At 41.8% G+C, this 22,759-nt stretch overlaps 1 protein-coding gene across 1 annotated transcript in view; it reads left to right on the top strand.

Moving 5' to 3' along the window:
- The first annotated feature begins 14 nt into the window (after nucleotides 1–14).
- Nucleotides 15–22,759, top strand: part of LOC142025551 (MORN repeat-containing protein 1-like) — a 132,042-nt gene continuing 109,297 nt past the window's right edge. The window contains 5 exon segments of the mRNA XM_075017978.1: nucleotides 15–80; nucleotides 1,855–1,945; nucleotides 9,334–9,444; nucleotides 11,437–11,560; nucleotides 13,646–13,836. Coding sequence (XP_074874079.1) covers nucleotides 15–80; nucleotides 1,855–1,945; nucleotides 9,334–9,444; nucleotides 11,437–11,560; nucleotides 13,646–13,836 — 583 coding nt within the window.

The following is a 22,759-nucleotide window of genomic DNA, read 5'->3' as shown; positions in this document are numbered from 1 at the left end:
CACACTCCTCCCGGATGGCTATTGCACTGCTGCAAGTTTTGCCTCAGTATCCCTCTACTGTCTTTCAGTCTACTTCAGCTGTATGTCTGAGTCTTCCATCCAAATCACTTTGCAAAATCATGCCTCTTTCCAGGCCAGAGTGCTCTACCAAAGTACAAAATAAATGTAAACAAAATCAAGCCTTCAAACAAGCTGGGCTCAGCTGTACTCCTCTTCCATATAAGTGTACCTAATCCACTATTATTTGTCCCCATGCCATGTCTCCTGTGCCTGTAACTCACTCTCCAGGGCTGGCACACTCTTGCTCTCACTTAGGGACTGAGGCAGGTTACATCTCTTAAGGGCTCCTGTCTCAAATCAGGCTTCTCGCTTACCCCTGGAGTAAAATGACTGCTTTGTTGCCTCTCGCAGCCTTCTCAGATTGCTTACTAGACAGAGAAAAGAACTCTGCACTCCCTCTCTCAAACTTGCTTCCTCCAGCTCTTTATGGATCTATCCCGTTTTCCCCAGCTGGCCTACCCTTTAAGTATGAGCAGGATGGTTAATTGGGTTTTCATACTAATTATTTCCCACCAACTGTGGGATGAATACCTCATCACAATGACATTCTAGCATATAGTTAAAAAAAAAGATAAAGGTCTCCTATTTTTTTGTACATCACAATATACCGATTAGATTTCTGGAAAGAGTGTGGAAGAATTCTAACCTCTAAATCCATCTAGAACATGAAGGTGGCTTAGATAAATTTAGGGTCATAGTAGCACTTTTGTGCAGCCTGAATTTATCATACAGCAGAGATAGAAATTGAACAAACTGCCATAAAATAAATGTTAATTGGTAGGGATTAGCAAAGCAGAAGTGAGACCATGTGAGACTTTAAAACATTTTTATTCTCCAGCACCCAACACCTTGTGAAGCTTAAGAAGTCAGTGCAATAGACTAGGAGAGAGCCTGAAACATTAAATACTTTTAATGCTACATACAGCTATTGGCAAATATTATAGAAGTATATGTTCATATCCTACACTTGATTGGTCATCTTTGTTGTGTTGCAAGTGTGAGTTACTGCTTCTCTTCCTGTGATAGACTGTCTCAGTGTTCCTCTGTTGTCAGCAAATAGCTGTGAAATCCACTAGCAAGGAGTGTCACTCATACCCCCCACCCTAGTGCTGTTCAACTCAGAAAGTGATAACCTGATACTGTGACTCTGTGCTGGGGATCTCAAGATTCCAGTTGCTGAAAGAGGCAAAGTCTTGTGGAAAAGTAATATCTGGTCTTTCAATTAAAGATTTTGATCATAAGGCATACACTCCAGAGCCCCAGTTATGGCTGCACAGCAACTCAACTCTGGCATTTCCTAACTTTTGTGTGCTTGATTTTGCAAACAAATTTTTCTTTGTCCATGTAATATTTTAGATCTTGGGCCAAATTCAGCACTGGTGTAAATCATTGAAATCTTTGAGATTTGAATTTGTCCCAGTATGTCACTCTCTTCACAATCTGTATAGGAACATTGTTCCGTAGGTGCAAAGTAGGTAACTCATTCTCTGCATTTAAGTTCAGTGTAATTTTTCCACAAAAGTGCTTCTGATTATAACTCCCCACTCTAACAAACCTTTGGCAAGAAGTACTCGATTCTCCTTTTTCCTTAGCGGGTGTGCTGTGGAATGCCATATAATCCTTGTCTGTTGTGTGGTCCCCCATTCAAAATGTTCACACAATTGGTGGAAGTTTATTTACAAAGAACCTTGAGGGCCACCCACTCGGTTATTGAGAACTCTTTGGAATAATCCCTTCAATATAAAGTAGCGTGTTACAAATTTGAAATCAATGTGTTTCCATTTGAAGGGACAGTGAAGAAATGATGTGTTCAATGGACAGGGCACTATAACTCATTGTTCTAGTGTCATCTATGATGGACTGTGGATCAGTGGTTACCCTGCTGGTACGTTCGTTCATTATGCTATCCAGGTATTAATGAGACTTCAACATAATGCTTTGGCTGTCTCTTTGTTGATTAATATTATCTGGCTATAGCGTTAGCCTCCTCTGTGCACTCTGTTTGTCTGGAACTTGTAGTTTATAAAAGTGCTAGCTGTTTGGCACATTCATACTGGGGGGAGCTATTAATTCAGATTAAATGTAAAACCACAATGAAATATAAAATGTTACTTTGGAATCTTTTTTCTTAAGACTAATGTGATCTTTTCTTTTTAAAGCAAATCACACACATTTCTAGAGTCAAAGGACATTCCCTCATTCACAAAAATAATCATATAGTAAATTTAAAAAGCAAGTATTAAATTGTCCTGCTCAGAAAGCAGAGGTCACAACTTGAAGTTCTTCCAGTGATTACTCATGTGCATTTCAATGTAGGTGTGTGTGCTTGTGCATGCCCAGTTGCTGGAAAAATTTTCCCCCAGCTGATAGCCATCAAGTTAGTGTGACGCCCCCTGGAGTGGTACCGATTATAGTGCCCAGTACAGGCACTGCCCACCCACCCCTGCTGCTCAGTTCCTTCTTGCTGTGGTGTGGGTTGCTGGAAGTCCCCTTTTGCTCCCTGTGAGCAATCACATCAGTAGCTAGTAGCACTTAGTTCTAATTAGTTAATAGTTTTAAGTAGTTTAAATAGTTCAGTTAGTTAAATAGACAATCTTTGTAATTATTCTTAGTAGAGTAGTTTGCCAGGGCTGAGTAGGGAGGCTGCTCCCCCTCCTCGAGGCCTTGGCCCCAGGGTATATCAAGGTCTCCAGGCTTCAAGGCCTGTCGAAACTCTGGAAAGCTCATATCTAAAAGCGACCCACACTCCACCTGCTTAAAGTGTTTGGGTGAGACCCACTGGGAGGATCACTGCCTGATTTGCAGGACCTTAAAACTGAGAACCTTCAAGGACAGGGCACAGCACCTCATGGTCTTGTTGATGGAGGCAGCTCTCCCACCCGAGAAGTTCCTGTCCACTGGGCTGAGCACATTTTCTTTAGTACGGAGTGTACTGGCAGTGAGCTCAGCCACAGCATCAGCAAAGGAGAAGTGAGCCTGGCATCCTGGTGAAGGGCTGGCACTTTACCCTCCCAGGAGACACAAAGCTCCATCCCCGGTGCCTCACAAAAAGAAGTGGCACTACAGGGGCCACTCTCCCGCAGCATCAAAGTGGAGAGAGGATTCCTAGGTGCCGTCAGGTGAGACACACCCTGGGCGTACCTCAGAAGGCCAAGCATCGATGCCAGTCTGAAGGTCCAGTCTGCATTCCCCAGAGCTGCCATCGAAGCAGGAGGCATTCAGAGTGTTGCAGAACCTTTTCCAAATCACAGCATTCTTCTTGCTGCCAAGGAGAACAACGTCCCTGAGGCATATTATAACTCGTCCTCCATCCCAGGGCAAATCTGCAACGAGGACGCAGCCATCTAAGCCCCTGGCACCACTGGTTACTATCTTGCTGACTTGGACATCATCCCAGCTGGTATAGATGCAAGTGTCCTTGGCACAGGCACCACCTTGTTCTTTAGTATCGGAGGTGTCCAAGCTGGAGTCAAACTCCTACTTCTCTGGTTCGGGCAGGAGTAGGAGTGCTTGTCCTTCCTTCCAGCAGAGTCTATGTTCACTGAATTGGCAGCCAGCACCACAGTGGCCCTTTTGAACCCTATGGACGTTTCATGAGATCCAGGGGTACTTTATCCGGCTGCAGTCCTGAGCCCTGTCACTGACGGCAGTGTCTTTTGCTTTCCTGGTACCACGTTTGGCACTGTCGGCTTCGCTGGGAGCCCCACTGCAGGATGCATCATCAGAGCGTCTGCTCTCTGGGGACCTTTCTTTGTTAACACCTTCGGTCTCTTTAGCACCAACCCTCTCAGTGCCTGTACTGTTGTCAGCGCCGGTGGTTTTGCTGCCTCTTCCTTCGGTGCAGTATGCTATAGTGTCAACCATGCCAGCACCTATGGGACCTGGAGGGTTCCAGGTAGGGTTGGCATCAATGGCTCCTCCTCCCCACTCTTCCACCAGTTGAGGGCTCAGCGCTGTCCTCTATGGACTTGATGGCACACAAGCAGGCATTGCAGCTGTTGTCACCATGCTGAGGGGCGAGCTCACAGGACCTGTCGGCGGCCATAGATGTGGACTACATGGTGCAGGCTGTCGCCTCCTCATCATCTCCAAATGAAGTGGTCACTGGTTCTTCTGTGTCCCTGGTCCTGGAGGATGGCTGCCCCTCCAACAGCTGTGCTGCCGGGTAGCCCTGGGTTTGGGCATTCAGGTAGAGGAGGTCAAAAAATGAGGCCAGCCCGATGACAGATATTCTGTCCTCATTGAGTCTCCACCAGAGTGGCATTACTTCTCATAAATACCATTGCCTAAACTGCCACTAACATGTGGCAGACTCCAGTGTCAGACCAGCCCACGGTGAGGAAAAATGAAGTGTGTTACTTTGTCTTCTCTGTGGGGAATGAGCACTTTTTCACTCACCCACCCTCCCAACTCCCTGGTCATGGATGTAGCCAACCACCAGGAAAGGCGGGGGTTTTAAAGGCCCTTCCCCAAAAACCGAGAGACAGAGACTAGATTTGTACGGTAGGAAAGTTTATTTGACTGGAGGGCTACAGCTGTGCATAGCTAATCAGCAAGCCCTGGTGAGCAGGTACTCATACAGTATGGCCTCTTCCCTCTCAAAGTTCACAGAGTTCTTCCCTCCAGATGCCAAACCCTAGTTCGTGGTGGTTGTGGAGGAAAACAAGTTAATATCGTGTGCAGCCTTGCAAGCTGTCTTGGACGCCACTGATGAGGCAACAAGGCTCATGATGTGAGGGGTGGCCATGAGGGAGGGTATGGCTAAAGTTCTCTGGCCTCCCCCATGAAGTGCACGCTTGCCCTTTGAAGGGCCAACTTTATTTTCTGAAGTAAACTGATGAAAGGCCACACAGTCTTAAAAACTCTAGAGCCACCCTGAGGTTTCTGGGCCTCCCCCTGTGACTCAGCGAAGACATTTTAACCTCTACCCTCCCACTAGGCAGTTCCCACAGCAGCCTAGGGATCAAAATAGGTGGTGAGGTCAGAGCAGCAGGAGGTGCACCAGTCAGCCAGGCCAAGGCTAAGGACAGCAGAAGCCCCCACACAGGCCCAACCCAACTTTTGAAGTGGTCAAGAGCACCACATCACTTTTTGTTTTTGGATCCGGCATGCCCTTTGTTTTTGTTCTGCTTATCCCCTTTCTACGCTGCCTCGTGTTATATATCATTGAACTGGTGTGCTCTTTGTATGGTAGAAAGGGGTATGCTATCCAATTCAGTTCTTACCCCGTTTTCAACTAGTCTTCCCAGTCCCTTTTCAGGGGCCCATCTCACAAGAGTCTGCTCAGGCAGGAAATTCAATCACTCCTCAAGCAGTGGGTGATAGAGGAGGTTCCCCTACAATTCAGGAATCAGGGGGGGTTTATTCTTGTTATTTTCTAATCCCAAAATCAAAAGGAGGTATCATGGACTTGCGAGGTCTGAACAAGTTTGTAAAAAAAAAAAAAAAAAAAAAAAAAAAAATCAGGTTTCGCTTGGTCTCTTTGGGGCTAGTTATCCCATTGCTGGATCCAGGGGACTGGTTTGTCACTCTTGACTTACAGGGGACACATTTTCACATTCCTTCTCAACAGGAGTTTCCTCAGATTTTTGCTGAATGGGGGACACTGTCAATTCACAGTCCTTCCATTCGGCCTGTTGACAGCTCCAAGGGTTTTTACAAAGTGCATGGCATTGGTTGCAGCCTCCCTCCGCAGGCAAGTCTGTTCCCATACCTGGACAGCTATTAGTTAAAGGGAACTCACAGGCCCAAGTCCATCAACAAAAAAGTTCATTTGCCAAACCTACAACAGTCTTGGCCTCCTGGTGAACGAGGTGAAATCGACACACATCCCCACTCAAAAAATAGTTTGTAAAGGCTCTCCTAGACTTGGTGTTTGCCAGGGCTTCCCTGCCAACGAACAGGTTCCAGGCTATGGCCAGCATCATAAACAACATGGTCAGGTTCCACACCACAATGGCCAGGTGTCACATATAGCTCCTGAAACACATGGCAGCTTACATGTTCATGGTGCAACACATCAGACTTCGTTTACATCCCCTCCAGTTGTGGCTCACATCAGTGTGCCACCCTGCTCAGACCCAGTGAGCAAGGTGCTTTTAAATAGTAAAAAGCTCTCTGAGAGCCACTTACTTGGCAAAGTGGAAAAGGTTTGTGGTTTGGTTGTCCCAGAAAGGGTTGTCTCCCTTGCAGGCCACAGTCCCCTCAATTCTGGATTATTTGCAGTACCTAAGTCAATTGGGGCTGTCCCTTTCCTTCATCAAAGTTCACCTGGCAGTTATTTCTGCCTTCCATCCTGGTCAAGGTCTTTCACTGGTGCTCTTGAACCTTGTAGTAAAGAGACTTATGAAAGGCTTGGAGAAGGTTAGGCCCACCAGTGCAGGACTCTTTACCTTCCTTGGACGTCAGTTTGGTTTTGGCTAAGCACATGGGGCTCCCTTTTAATCCATTGCTTCCTGCTGCATGCTATTTCTAAGTTTAAAAAAAAAAAAAAAACAGCCTTTTTGGTGGCCATCACATTGCCCAGAAGGATGTCTGAGTTGAAGTCCTTCTCAGTGGATTCAGTCTATATGGTGTTCCACATGGACAAGGTTAGGCTGAGACCCCATCTGGCTTTCATGCCAAAAGTGGTCTCTTCTTTCCATGTCAATCAGGCTGTTTCACAACCTGTTTTTTACCCTAAGCCTCATGCTACCCTGAGGGAGCAGAGTTTACAAACTCTAGATGTCTGTAGGACTTTGGCTTTTTACGTAGACGGGACCAAGCCATTCAGGAAGTTATGGCAGCTCTTCGTGGCTGTAGCAGACAGGATGAAGGGCCTCCCAGTTTCATCCTAGAGAATTTCCTACTGCATAATGGCTTGTATTAAGGAATGCTACAAGCTAGCAGGGTCCTCCCTCCTCACATAAGGGCTCACTCTACAAGGGCACAGGCCTCTTCCACAGCATTCCTAGCCCATGTCCCTATTCAGGAAATCTGTAGGGTTGCCTGGTCTTTCATTCACACCTTTTCAGCTCATTATGCGATCACATAGCACTCTAGAGAGGATGCTGCAGTGAGTAAGGCTGTCCTACAATCATTCCAGGGCTCCAGCCCCACCTCCTAATGTCATCTTGCATTCACCTACATTGGAGTGCACATGAGCAATCGGTTGAAGAAGAAAAGACAGTTACTTACTTCCGTTACTTGTGTTCTTTGAGATGTATTGCTCATGTCTATTCCAAAACTCTCCCACCTTTCTCCGCCATCAGAGTAGCCAGCAAAAAAGGAACTGAGTAGGTTGCGCAGGGCGGGCAGTGCCTATATTAGATTCTATGTGGGCGCCATTCCAGGGGGTGCCGCACCGACCTGACAGCTACTGGGTAGGGGATATTTTTTACGGCAACTAGGTATGTGTGAACATGCAGATCTAACAGTTATGGAAGTAAGTAACTGACTTTTCATCTCTTTCACAGTTCATTATTCAGCAATCTTGGTGGCTTCAGCGTGGGCCAAGCAGCACTGGTACTCGGCTCTGTTTATGGAATTAGTAGTGGTATTTATTATTGTTTGTCTTACCATACTGTCTAGGAGACTTAGTCTTGGACCAGACCTAGGTACTGTACAAAAACAGAACAAAAAGATGGTCCCTGCCCCAAAAACTTTACCATCTAAGTATGAGATGAGACAACAGATATGTAAATGGCAGAAGGGGAAATGTAAGGAAAATATGAGGCAATATTGCTCAGCATGATTGGGTCAGCACATCAACAGCCTTATGTTCTCAAGCTTTTTGTAGGCATCATGGAAAAGGAGAGTTTTGAAAGACGATAATAAGTTTTGTAGATGTTTATGGGTGGTGCTTCCCAGACATGAGATGTAGTAGGAAACAAACTATTAAGGTGCTTGTTAGAAAAATTAACAAGTGAGTGATGGAGACTGATACTGTACCAAATAGAGCCAGGAGTTGACATCTTGGCGGTGAATGAGAGGTGATAGGGAGGGTGAGGAAGGACTATGAATGACACTGGAAGTGAAGAAGAGTAGCTTATATTTGATGATCTAGAGATGAGAGAGCCAGTAAAAGGATACTAAGAGATAGGAGACAAAAAGCAACTGGCTGGGAAAGTGATATCTGCAGCACCGTTCTGAAGTATCTGGTCAGGGAAAGGTTACATTTGTTGGGGTCAGAGAAAAGGAAGTTGCTGTAATTGAGACTGGAGATGATAAAAGCTTGGATGAGATTTTTAGTAGTGTGATTAGATTTAAAAAAAAAACAGCGTACCTAGCCATTTCACATAGTTATACATTTTAATACATCTAACCAAGGTAATCCTGGAAGCATATAAACTGGAAAAGGATTGAGTTAATTCCTTCTGTCTGTGAAATGCAAATTAACACTGTTCGCTTTTCCAGGAAACTGACACAAGGTTTATCCACTAAAAAATCAGAGCTGCAAAAGAGCAACAAAGGTCAACTAGCCTATTCTGGAGGGTTGTTCCTTATGATACAGTCTCATAACAAGCATTGTAAAAAAACCAGAGCCTAGACAACAGTAATTCCAGTTTTCAGATTGATAAATGATCTTGTGACATATGTGTTCACTAGTGCAAAAATCACACCTCCACTTTTTAAGTGTACTTCACACATAATCCCAAAGTTTTCTGTAAATGATACACAAACAGCATTGTGAAATACATCCACCTCTGTGAAGGAAGGCAGTCAGCGACACAAAGCATACTTCAGTGAAGAGCGGGAAGGTAAAGTTTTATTTCGCACACTAGAATAAAACAATTTCAGATAAGAACTTTGAGATTAAATGATCACATACAGTAAACTTATTGGAACTCAGTGCATCTATTTCTGAAGAATGAAGGGCTAAATTAACTTCTTTGACACCTGCAGATATGTCTCTTTGGGAATCTAGGTATCCCTCTTGATCACTACGTGCCTCATTCACTGCCTATGGAGAGAGATTTCCGCTGGCTTCCACAGGAGTTAGATTAGGACCTGAACACCCCAGCCCTGTTTCTTCACGTTTTGTTTGATCTGTGTTCATTAAGAGGAATTACTTAAACACTGACTCATCTTTTACCAACCTCCAATGAGAAGATCTGGAATGAAAGAATATGCAGCTTATAAGGCTACTGACGCCTGAAGTCTTTTACCAGCAATTCATCAATCTGTTTGAGAGGTAAAGTCATAAAGCGTACTCCTGGAGCAGTGGCTCTTTGGAGGAGAGGCAGCACTTTCTCTGCTAATAAGACAAAAATTCAAGTGTATTTCATGTTGCAGCTCAACCAAAGAAGATAGTAATTTTGGGCCCAGAAATTATTGAAGTTATCCAAGGATCTGCTGTCACGCTTCATGTCCAGCTACAGAATGAATAAGGAGAGTTTTCCAAATGTAAAAACATGTTTACAGATACTTTCTGCCATACAAAAATGCTTCATGATTATAAATAGACCATGAAAATACCAAAATATGGCATTAAAGTCAATTTTCATTTTACATTTAAGATAACTTTTGTTCAAGGCTTTTATGATGCCTGTAATTTTGCCTTGTACCACTCAGGTATGTGGCTCCCACCTCAAAGGAAATGGTTTGTTGAATCTTTTAAATTAGGATGTGCTGTATTTCTGATGTCTTAAAACCAAAGTCATTGCATACTATCCAAAGGTACAAATGTACACACATCCTATCCGTTGGATCTACACACACTCTATTTTCAGAAAAAAAATGTTAGTAATCTCTGCTTCAGTTAATGGTATCGTATAACTAGCATCTCAAGAAATGAAATTTTTCATAGATCAAAAAATCTAGGACTGTCCCTAAACATTTATGAATTTTATGTCCTTGCTAAGTGCCATGCTTAATATTATATAGGCACATAATTCACTCATATTATTTGAAAATCTCAGAATGGAAAACCTTTATAGTTAGAAACATTTACAATACGGGATTGCCTTGTCACGTGTACATGAGTTGATGATGCTCATCAGTCCCATGTTTAGTGAACACTAACTGTTCTCCTTTTTGTTTTTCTGAGCAGAAAGGTAAGGGATTGAATACAGACAAAACTCCCCTCTCAACTGCGGAAGGGGTCTCTCCAGGTCAGTGTTAGGATAGATTGGAAAAGAGAACGTTTGTACTAATGTTTATTTTTTAGAGAGAGAGAAGATGTCGTTTTCCACTGTTGTCAATCTGTGCCCTTTTACAATCAATGCTTTCATTTAAATTCTGTATTGAGAAAAGAAAAGCTTCCTGTTGACAGTTCAAACTCACTTGGTCTTTGTAACCTTCTGTTTAAAATCATTTCTGTGAAAGTCAAGGCTCTCCACAGCATTGTGAAGTTAAATGAATGTACCTAGATAAGTATTTCAGAAAATGACAGCTTTGTTATAGCTTTTCAAAAATATAAATCAGAGAAGAATATTTAACAGGAGTCCTCTGGAAAGGTTAAAGTATGTCTTTGTTCTTTTCCTCACAATTTCAGTAGAAAATGTTCAAGGAAACTGACATATTTATTCCCTACATTTGCCTTTACTAGAAATAGCAAGCACAAACTCTCTGTTCCAGCCTGCTGAGAAGACAAGCTGGCTTTCAAGTTGTGATCTCCCAAATGAAAGTAGAAATTACATCGTAAGCTCCGTTGTTTGCATAGCATAGTAAAAAGACTTTTTTGGCAAGCTTCATCTACATGAGGGTTGGAAGATTTGAGTATCTAAGGCCTCTGCAGTATTATTCATGTTTGCTAACTCTTCTTTGGAGTGTTGCAAGGGATTCTACAACTGATATGGGTCCTCTGACCCTAACTTTTCTCAATCTGCTTTATTTGGATGTTGAATTACAGAAAGAATAATTTTTCCCACCTTTCCTTTGGGCTCAGATTTGGCTTCAACCTGTATGGAATTTAGCCAGCAGAGACACCCCATTTTGTGTGCATTGCCAAATAAATTATACAGAATGAAAGACTAAAAATTAAAGTGACTAAGTAAGAAACATTAATGAGGTATTAGAGAACAAGATTATTAGATCATGATTTAAAAAACTACAAGGAAAGAGAAATAAAAAAATAACCCTTGAACAATCTCTCAAGTACATTCTGATTTCCTAGAATTTTCTTACGTTTAAGTCTTAATTTTTAAAAATATTTTCTTCTGCCTTCCTCATGTACTTTTCTTTTTTAAAAACCATTGACCACTAGTCTGTTGGCTGAAATGCAAGATTATACTATCACCTTTGTAAGTGTGATATTACGATGAGTGTTTTTAACTAAGTGCTTTATTTTACACAAACTTGTAAGATATTGTTCAGTTGCAACAACTATATGGTTTTTTTATACACAATTATGACATTTTAATTGCTGCTTTTTCCAGTTGCTCTTTTGATGGAAAGATGCGAGTGATCAACTTTTGGAGGTCTGGGCTGGAATCAAAAACCATCAAATTCCAGCAAGTTCTTCTACCAGCTTATTCAAGTTAATTGAAAAAATTGAGAGGCAACCAGTGAAAACCCCATTGTATGTATTGTATGAAAAAAATCAATTTCATGAAGTGTTTTCTCTAGATGCAGTGACTAAATTTCTTTCAGAGCCTCTCGTTGTTTTCCTCGTGTATTGGTGCTGACTTTTCCTTTTAGTGTTTAATCTATTATCTAGTTCACGACAGCTGCTTGGATTTTTCTTGAAATCACCATGCACTTTCTGTAAGTTTCTCTTCCTCCTCCTAAATCTATGACTTCCAGAGCGCATTGGGAAATCCACTGAAGTCCAGTAAAAGGAATCCTATTGTCTTCTATGACCTTTGGCTCATATCCTGGGTGATAAGGCTAACATTCTTTTAAAAAGTGACAGAAATTATATAAACAAAAAAGCAGTCATATAGCACTTTAAAGACTAACAAAATAATTTATTAGGTGATGAGCTTTCATGGGACAGACCCACTTCTTCAGATCAACTTTTCAGACTACTTCTTTGTTTTGATTCTTATATGTTACAGCAATCTTCATAGCTATTGAGCATGAGAGTCATATAATAGATCTTCTGTAGCCTTTTTTCCATTTTATATCTGTCTGACTTTGGTCATATTCTTTGGTATAGTATTTTAAAGGAAGCCATTTTGTTTTTCAGTCGTTAAATTTTACAAATATTACTGGTGAGACAGAAAAAAGATATTGAATAAGTGACAGAAGAACCTATTTTCAAAAATAAATTTGGCATTTTTGGAGCTTAAAAAATTGTCTATGTTGGAAAATTATGCCCATTTAAATTAAGGTATGAATTTACATAGGCAAAGTAATACCAAAATAAGTGTTGGTTTAAATTCACACATTATCTTAACTAGTATAATTCTACTGATATAATGGATAAAATTTTCCCACGTATACAAACTCTTAATCCTGTTTGTAAGCCGTTTTTAAAAATGGGACTTACACTCCTAAATCTCTTTAAACAAAGGTGAATATTTTATCCTTTTTTCCTTTATGACAGTCTTGTTTTAAACTGAGCTTATGTTTTGATTACTGGATAGTTTCGTTTTCCATAATCAATTTTTAAAATAGTCTTTGGCAGCTAGCTCTGTCTAAGACTAGTAAATCCTGGTCTCCACTAAAAAATAATTGTTTACAAAAAATACGTGAGTACTGTACTTTCTTTAAAAAGTAGATCCCTAACAATGCTATGTTTCTGAAAATGATTTTTTAAACGTTTGCTTCATAACATGGCATGGAGTCTTTTGAGAGGAATTTTTTGAAAAAATTATATTATAGTTACTCAATCAAGGGATTACTTAGCTATGAAAATATAGCTGCCATGATTTTCAAAAACAGGAATCTTAAAGTTGAGCTTCTAAATCCCACTTTAGGACCCTAAGTAGGCAGTAAGATTTTTCAAAATACTGCTAAACCAGTGGCTCCCATCTCTGTTATTGGGCACTGCTAATTGTTCTGCATTTTTGAAAAATCATCCTTTAGATTTAAGATCCTAAATCAGGATTCCTGTCTGGGATTTTCAGAGCCTAGGTGAATTTTGCCCCAGCTCCTGTTGAAATTTAAAATGGGTTAAACCTCTAACTTCCTTGAAAATCTAAACCAACATATTGCTCGACCTATTTTGTAGAATAAATCAAGTATAATGGCTGACCATCAGTGAAAATATTACTCAGTATCTTTTATCTAGCTAAACACTTAAAAATCCTTGCTCTACTGCTTGAAGTGGAATCCATGGTAAAAATTCTCTTTCAAGGTGCTCAGTTACAAACATTTTATGATGATTATCAGGAGAGGTCATCAGTGTGACTTTGTGCACCAGTTCACCTGGACCTAACAGACATGAGATAAGTAATCCAAATAAACTTAGTGTACAAAGGTTTAGGAACACAATGTCTGTTGACAAAATCAGATAGACTAACATTATTGGGGTTTAGCCAATTTTTCAGTACTGTATATTTATGTTGCATGTATCACAACATATATACACACAGCTGTACCTTTCATACATTGGATATTTTATGGCCCTGATGATAAGTTCCATATTTATATCTGGGTTATTACATTAAAACTTATCAGCACAAACAAAATAAAATGTCAACCCTATTTTCTTTCACAGTGGATTTGAGTGTATTAGCTATCCTTTGATGGATGGTGTGTCTGGAAGCTGGGAGCTGAAAGCTACTCTTCCTGTATCTGGCAAATCTGGATTTGCACTGTCTGGTTTACCAGTCCCTAAGGGAGATATAGAGCCAGAACCCAGATCAGACAGCCTGCATGGAATGGAGGATGCCCTTAGCAATGAGGATGGTGAGTAGAGATAATGGATTAGTCAACTGCTCAGCTTCTTAGTTAACTGAGAAACAAAAGATATCTTTACACAGCAGTAAAACAACCTGAAAAAATAAGAAACTGCTTTTGTAATGCAAATAGGGAGTTCTCAAAGAATTTTAAGAGCAGAAATGATTTCCACTGACTTTCTTACAATAAATGGAATACATGCCATAGAAATATTTAATTTCTGTTTTACGAAAAACCACCTCTCCTCCATAGTTTCTACTTCAGTTATTTTGTTCAGTCAAAACACACTGGTTCACTATGAATTAGCTCAAAGAAACTGCAACATTCACTTAGACACCGGGGTAGAATGAAAGATGGGCCTCAATGACTAAATGTGAGTCCAGAATTTGCATCCTTGCTCCCCTGGCCAGCATTCAGAGGCATTCATACTGGCTCAGTCTGTCTTTAGTAACAACTTTCATTCCGCAGGACAAGGCTGTGATTTCAAACGTAGCAGGTGCAGTGTCTTGAGTAGAAGTGAAAGTGCCAGAAGCCTCTAGCCCCTTTAAGATATTTTTTAATAAACTGAGATCAGTTAAAGATAAACACAGTTTAAAAATAAATGCATCTTTTTTCCCCACTTGGTTTTGTTCTTTCTGCTTGCAATGTCTGGTGTATGAATTTTGGAGATATAGCCAACAAACTTTAATCTGTAGGCTTGTTTTGAGGCTGTGGAACCATGATCCAATATTTCTGATGCCATGTTGTGAAAAGTCTTCCAATTTTTAAAATAGTAAATGTGGGATCTTTTTATTTCCTTTCTGGGTTTGAGAAATTGGGATCCATATAATCAAACTTTACTTTGTAATTATGAAGACTAGAATAGTCTCCTTTTCAGAAAGTAAAATCTGAGATTTTCACATAATCACCTAGTTCTAGGATTTAGGGCTTTAATAAAATCCTAAAATGTCTGAAGTCTAGTGTTGCTTGTCAGCTGCCCAGCTGATTAGCAAAGGTTACACAGCAAGATGGGTGGTGGTGCACAATGGCACATGGCTTGGTGCACATACGAAAAAAATCTTGCTTTAGTGGATGGCATTTCACATACCTCAAGGAGTGCATGCCAAGGGGAGCAGTTTCAGCAGAATTTTGGAGGGATGGATGCACAGAACAGAGAGGAAAAAGTTGCTTATTGTTTGTATTAAATATTAGGTCTGTGATGTTGTTGGATTTTTAAGATGAACATGCAAAACATTGTTGCAACCACTGTACTAGGTTTGCACCAAATCTTATGACAAGTGGCCTTAGTAAGGTGTCTATTGAAAGCTGGTGATCTGCTGAATCTGTTTATGCTGCTCATATGTTTACATAATTTTTATACATGGAGATATAAGTATTATCTCTGTGCTTGTATTTGAAATTTTAGTTTCTGGGAGGCCACAGTAGGAGGCATGGCAATCTATTGTGAAGGTTCCTAGTCAGGTGAAGCCGTACTTGAGAGAGAGGATCTTATCAGATTCCAGTCAACGTCTGAGGAATCTGGCTGTGAACGTGTAACTCAGTGGACAGACAATGGCTTATTGCCTTAAAAGAACATGGATAGGTGACCTGCTTATGTGACGGGCTCCACCTCAGATGTGCTTCCACACAGAGAGGAACAATGGAATTCCCTCCACATAGGCAAGGGTGTAAGAGGAACCTGAGAGTTCTTTCATCTTTGTCGTCATTCCAGCTCATCACTTCAGGAGTACTGAACCTGGAAGGACTGATGACCCATCCTAACGTAGTCCAAAGACTTTTAAGATAACAGCCTATTCCACCTCTGCTGCAAGCCTACATCAAGAACTTTGTGATTGGTGTATGTAATATGATCACTTTAACTTGGGTGACCTTATCTCCCTGTCCCAAATATATGGAACAGGGAGATATGGGAGGGAGGAAGGAGGTGGCAGCCCCTGCGCTCCCCAGGAGCCCCGGGGAAGCAGCAACCACCAGCGCTCCCTGGGAACCCCAGGTAAGCAGCAGCTGCCCACGCTCCCCCGCTTTCCTGAGGCTCAGGAAGGTAACTCTGGCCAGCAGCTGTGCCTGCGCAGCTGCTGACGGGAAAAGTTGCAGGGTGACAGCCCAAATACGGGACAGTGAGTCCCTTTTAAAAAATAAGTCGGTACGCCTTTTTGGAGTCCCAAATACAGGACCATCCCACCCAATACGGGAGGGATGTCATGTTAACTTTAACACTTTTACTCTCACCCTATGCTTTCTCTGTTTTTATTAAAACACCTTTAGATTTTAAAGGATTGGCACAGCATGCTCATTTGGATAAGATCTGAAGTATACATTGACCTGGGAATGTGGCGGGTTCTTTGAGACAGGAAGAACCTGTTCAGATAATGATGAAATTGGTTTTCGTAAGCTCTCCTCTGCATAAGGAGGGATACTGGTTGTGGCACAAGGGAAGCTGGAGTGTCTGAGGGAATTGCTTGTGTGACTTCTTGCTAGCTAGTGCAGCAGCAGAAGTGTTCTGTGTGCCTTATATTGGAGAACCCCCAGTCTTGAGCTGTAAGTAGCCTTGTTTTAAGCAATTTGCTCTGATTGGGCACTCTTGGCTGTGCTCGGAAAAACCTCTAATATTGCACGGTCTATGAAATAAATTAAAAGTTAAAATAGGAAAATGTGTAATTATAGGACGATAATTTGCATTGGTCTCCTGGTTCTTGGGTTACAAAACAAACTTTATTATCCAGCATTCCCAGGGAGCCCGGGATGCTGGATAATAAAATGTTATTTGAGCTGGGATCCGGCACTGTTCTGCCCACGCCTGAGCTGGGCAGTGGGGAGGGACATGTAATCAGGTGTGTTCCAGTGACCCCGAGCAGTCAGCTGGCCAGTCATCTGACAGCCAGTTAGGTAACCAGCCCCGCAACAGCAAACCTATCTGGTCAACCATCCCCTTGGCATGCCAGTTAACTGAATGTGCTTGTTATCTGGGTGCTGGCTTTTACTGTATAAGGTTTCTATTTAAAATACCTAAGTGGAACCCATTCTCATACTGTCTGAGCGCTACACAATGTTTAGTGTACTTATCCTCACAATACCCCTGTGAGATAGGCAGTGCTGTTATCCCTATTGTATGTACTGATTGTACATGTATACAAGAGAAAAGATTGCCGTGCATTCTGCGATGACCACAAGGCATCTCTGGTCTCTAGAGTTGGTAAGATCCTGGCTTGCGTCCTTTACAACCAGCTTGCACTACATGTGTTCAAAAATGGCATCATTCCTGAAAGCCAGTGTGGATTTTGTGCCAGTTGAGGCACTGATGATATATTTACAGCCAGGTAGATACAAGAGTAATGCAGAGAGCAACATCAGGACCTCTGTGTGATTTACATCGACTTGACCAAGATGTTCAACACAGTCAACAGAAATGCACTCTGGAAAGTACTTGGGTGAATTGGCTGTCCTGAAAAAATTATCAACATTGTTAATCTTTTCATTATGGCATGCTAAGTTGCATCCTTAACAATGGAGAGACATCAGCACCTTTTGAGATATCAAATGGTACAAAGTAAGGGTGTGTCCTTGCTCCTCTCCTGTTCAGTCTCTACTTTTCAGTGATGCTGCTAGTTGCTTTCAGGGACTGCACATTTGGCATACCTATTCAGCTCTGAACAGATGGTAGTATTTTCAACCTCCAGAGACTTCAGGCTCACACCAATCTGTGACCAACTGTTTGCTGATGACTGTGTGCTGTTGGCTCTTTCAGTCAAGTATGCACAGGAGCTTTTTGATCACTTTTTGTACTTCTGCTCACTGGTTTGGACTCACAGTGAGCTTTAAGGTTATGCCTTAGCTGGTTCAGAAAGAGCCCAGCACTGCAGTGGTTGCTGCTGGTATGGCCCTTGAGGCTGTTGACAAGTTTTGCTACCTCAGAAGCATACCGCCCTCTAGCATAAACAAGGATGATGTCTCTTCTCAATTGGCCAAAGTCAGTGCTGACTTCAGAAGATTGACCAAACGACTACAGAATGACCATGGTGTACCAAGTTAGTTTGTCAGGCAATTGCCCTGAATATCCTGCTGTATGTCTGAGTCATGAACAATATATTGCTGCCACGTTTCGAAACTCGATCAGTTCTGTATGCACTTTTGTGGAAGATTGCCCACGTGAATTGGTGGAACAAAATTCCTAACACAGAGGTTCTTAATCTGTATGATGTCATGGGCATGGAAGCAATGCTCATGAACAAAGTTTTGCTGGATTGGTGATGTTATGAGGATGGATGATAGAAGGATACCAAAAATGGTCTTCTATGGCTAGCTTGCTCATGGAAAGCACTCTGGTGGTGGTTATGATGAGCTCTATAAAGACATCTTAAATATCAATGTGAAATCATGCAGCGTCTGAAAATTCTAGCTCAGGATAGATTGTCCTAGCAGCAAAGCATTGTACATGCTCTCAAATGCTTCAAGTGTCAACATATCCAGGCATTAGAGGAAGAGCATATGATGAAGAAAGAATGTATAATACCTGCAGTTGGTGGATTTTTATGTGACATCTGTAACAGGCTCTGCTGATCAAGGATTGGTTTCCTCACTCACCAATAGTGTAGTAAAAGAAGAGATCCATCAGTTGGCTCAGTCCACACACAGGCAGGAGACTGAGGTACACAAAGACTCATGGTCACACAAGAAGTCTGTGCTGGATCAGGGACTTGAACTCCAATGTCATATGTTAATATTTAGTCTTAATGTCCAATGTTAATATTAACCTTAATGTCCTTTTGTCCATCTCATTACTCTTGTAAGGAATTATAACATGTTCATCATATATATAAAATACTCAAATTGTTATTCCATTTTCCTTCAGGACAGGGAGTAATGACTGAACTAACACTTTCCTTATAAACATACTGGTATTGCTTTACCACCCTATTATGCTTGGACTTATTCATAGGAGCCTAATCCTGAAGCTTGGGAGTTGAATCAAAGTTTAATCACCTCAGTTTATTGTGAACGGTAATATTAAATCCTCCCATACAACCTGATACATTGTAAATAAATGATTTGCATCTTAATATTGTAAATGGAGTAACAAAGCTGGTGACAGTTACAATTTTGTTGAAAAAACAAAATAAACACCATCTATCTTAGTAGGCAAAGAGGTTTATTTTGATAGTCTGAGCTTGTGTATCATTCATGGTTTTAAAAAATCACCAGTATGTGCAATTTTTTGGTAATTTGTCATTTGCATTTTAACTTATAAAAATAATTGTTGATAATGAAAAAGAATCCTTATGTACCACATGAACCTATGTTAAGTTATCACTACAAGATTAGGGTTATTAAACAAATGTGTCTTGTTTTTGCTGGCTCATGCCTGGATGTCTGAATTTTTAGGTCATACATAAAAATATTTTTTCCTTCATGGGACACTGAAGCGGAGAGAGGCTATCGTTGAAATCCCCACTACAATATTTGTAACTAACACCTTTCCTCATTCAATCATAATACCAGCTGTTAGCTACCACAAAGTGAGGGTCAGATAGACCTCTGGTTCCTGGTCTTCCCTGGAAAGTGTGAATCGTAAAGTATAATATATTTAATTCTTTAGTTCCTCTCAACAGAACACACTGCACTTTTTTCAGCTAGAATGGATGGAAGTCTTGCATTGGCTGATTTCACTCTTTCCATAGAGAGAGAAGGCTAAACGCTCTGCTTCACTGAAGCGGAGCTTTTCCTGCTGCCTGGCATGGGAGAAACAAATGTGACTCTAAGCAACATTTCCACCCTAGCCCCCTCATCTGAGGACTGCACTTGGGCTACAGCTCAAATTGGACCAGTCCAAGGGCTGCTGTAATTGTACCAGTTTATAATGGTCCCTTTTGAATGCCATTATAGCATTGAGAAACCCCAGAAAACAACACACCCTGATATCACTCTCTTAACACTCCATTTTACTCAGCACTCCCCTGTGCAGACTTATCTTCTGCAGCAATGCAGAGGGCCATTAGCTGGGTCAGGAACTTTTTACTTTTCCCTTGCCTAACCTTGTCATCCATATCTAATGAACATATAATGTCTGCCTGCTGCCTATCCATAATTAACAATTCACTTTTTTCTATTCCTCGTTAACCATAAATGGAGGATCATGTTTAGGCAATAGCCGGATTGATGAGATGGATAAATAGGTATACCAGCATGGTTCTGGTGATCCCATCAGGATGTGTAGAATCTTGGTGTTTAATTTAAAAGAAAATGAATTTTTAACTCCGGTAGTTGTGAAGAGCACCTCCTGGCTATTACCCAATACAGTGCCATCTGCCTGAGTATGCAGAAGCAGACACAAACAAGGGACCATTCAATTCTGGTGTAATTTCACAGACTTGTGAGTGGGTTGTGAGTGTGATGGATGGGAAAGGAGAGAGAGATACTAGGAAGGGAGTTAGGGATGTGTTCAGAAAGTAGGGAGAAAGTAAGAAGAGGAAGGATGAGGCTGAGGAAGAGAAAGGCAGGACAAGAGGGGTGAGCCGGAAGGGAAATATACACAACAAACGAAGTGTGTGATGGCAGAAGATGGAACAATTATCATAAAATATAGAAAAATAAGTATGAGACACAATCCAGGGGTGATACTGAGATAAACAATATAAAAGGTACACAAAAATGGAGCGAAGGTAAAGGAAAAAGAGAAGGAAGAAAAAGCATGAAAGAGATAAGTAAACTCAGCATTTGTTTATTAATAAATTTGCAAAAGTGCTCCAGTAGCTGACCATTTGTTTAATAAAAAAAAAAAAATCAAGGAGAGGACAGGACTGGAAAGTATATAGTGGAATTCACCCAAGATGGGTGTCCAGGGTATGTGTATAATAATAATCTTAATAATTAATTCCCAGGGCCTTCCCTGACAGTAGCTATTTCCAAATAACACTGCTATTATAGAGAGTTCTTCTCATTGCAATGGAATATAGGAACTGCCAGACTGGATCAGACCAGTGTCCAGTCCTGTCTCCAGTCTCTAGAAGTGGACTGTACCAGCTGTTCTAGGGATAAACTTACTCCAAGGTTGTTTCCTTGTGCCTCCTGTTGTGTCTGTTTTATGCCCAGAAATAGGAGCGGAGTTGTCGTTTCCAAAAGTCTTGGTGGGTTTGTTTTCATTTTTGTTTGATGGGGTCGGAGTTTACTTTGAGCACATAAGTACTTGCAATGCAGCTTAAGACCTGAGGCTGGCCCTTGCAGGCTGACTTGAGTTTGTGTTTAAGGGGTGTTTTAATTGCAGCGTAAATGTTCAGGCTCCAGAACCCTGCAAGACAGGATGTCCCACCTTTCAGGCTCCAGCCCAAGCCTGAATGTCTATGCTGGAACTGAACAGCCCCTTAGCCTGAGCCCCTCAAGCCTAAGTCAGCTGCTGTGGGCCAGCTGCCTGGTTTTAATTGCAGTACAGACATACCATAAATGTCTAATTCCTTTTCTAAAATCTGATCTTGATTTCCATGATGCATTGTGGCAGTCAGATCCACAGGCTACTCATTTTGTGAAACAATATTTCCTTTTATTGGTTATGAGTTTGTTTCCCTTTTCTATCACTGAATGTTATTTTGTTCTTGTCTTATGAGATGAGGTAAATAGAAGATCACCTTCTATCTTCATTATTTTGGACCTTTTTTTTTGTTGGGGGTTAGTATACTGGCACAAAGCCTGATCATTCCGGCTTTTTTCAGGTGGAATGTGAAGGGCATGAGCTGAAATCCCCTCTTTTCCATAGCTGCAGATCCATCATGTTAGTTGCATGTCTATTGAGAGCCACTGGATCCATCAAAAGACAAACCAATGGGCTCTAGGTCATTGTGGCTTTTGTGTGAATCTTTGTGGGGATGATGGTGACGTGGAGACTTTGTTTAGTGTGTAGGGGTTTCCACTTGCATTTACTCTGTGCAGCCCTATGTGGGGCTTAACTAGTGGAGACACTAAGTTCTAACAGTGATTGTCACCAAAAGTAAATATGGCATAATACACAACACTGTTGTGTGGATGGGTCTTGAGAGTGTAATAAGAAGTGGGGTGTGATGAAGGCTACGTCTACATGTGCCCCAAACTTCGAAATGGCCATGCAAATGGCCATTTCGAAGTTTACTAATGAAGCGCTGAAATGCATATTCAGCGCTTCATTAGCATGCGGGCGGCAGCGGCGCTTCGAAATTGATGCGCCTTGCCGCCGCGTGGCGCGTCCAGACGGGGCTCCTTTTCGAAAGGACGCCGCCTACTTCGAAGTCCCCTTATTCCCATGAGCTCAGGGGACTTCAAAGTAGGCGGCGTCCTTTCGAAAAGGAGCCCCGTCTGGACGCGACGCGCGGCGGCAAGGCGCATCAATTTCGAAGCGCCGCTGCCGCCCGCATGCTAATGAAGCGCTGAATATGCATTTCAGCGCTTCATTAGTAAACTTCGAAATGGCCATTTGCATGGCCATTTCGAAGTTTGGGGCACATGTAGACGTAGCCTTCATCACACCCCATTTCTTATTACACTCTCAAGACCCATCCACACAACAGTGTTGTGTATTATGCCATATGTTGTGTATTATGCCAAGTTTGGGGCACATGTAGACGTAGCCTTCATCACACCCCACTTCTTATTACACTCTCAAGACCCATCCATGAGCTCATGGGAATAAGGGGACTTAGAAGTAGGCGGCGTCCTTTCGAAAAGGAGCCCCGTCTGCACGCGCCACGCGGCGGCAAGGCGCGTCAATTTCGAAGCGCCGCTGCCGCCCGCATGCTGATGAAGCGCTGAATATGCATTTCAGCGCTTCATTAGTAAACTTCGAAATGGCCATTTGCATGGCCATTTCGAAGTTTGGGGCACGTGTAGACACGGCCGAAGAGTGGAGCGAGTCTGTGTGTGCGCGACAGGATGCCATTTTCAGGATGCCAAATAGCTCACCTAAGTTCACCAG

Source organism: Carettochelys insculpta, chromosome 23, assembly GCF_033958435.1.
Source record: "Carettochelys insculpta isolate YL-2023 chromosome 23, ASM3395843v1, whole genome shotgun sequence".
In the NCBI taxonomy this organism is placed as follows: Eukaryota; Metazoa; Chordata; order Testudines; family Carettochelyidae; genus Carettochelys; species Carettochelys insculpta.
Note: the sequence above shows the minus strand (reverse complement) of the source record. Positions and strands in the feature narration are given on the sequence as shown.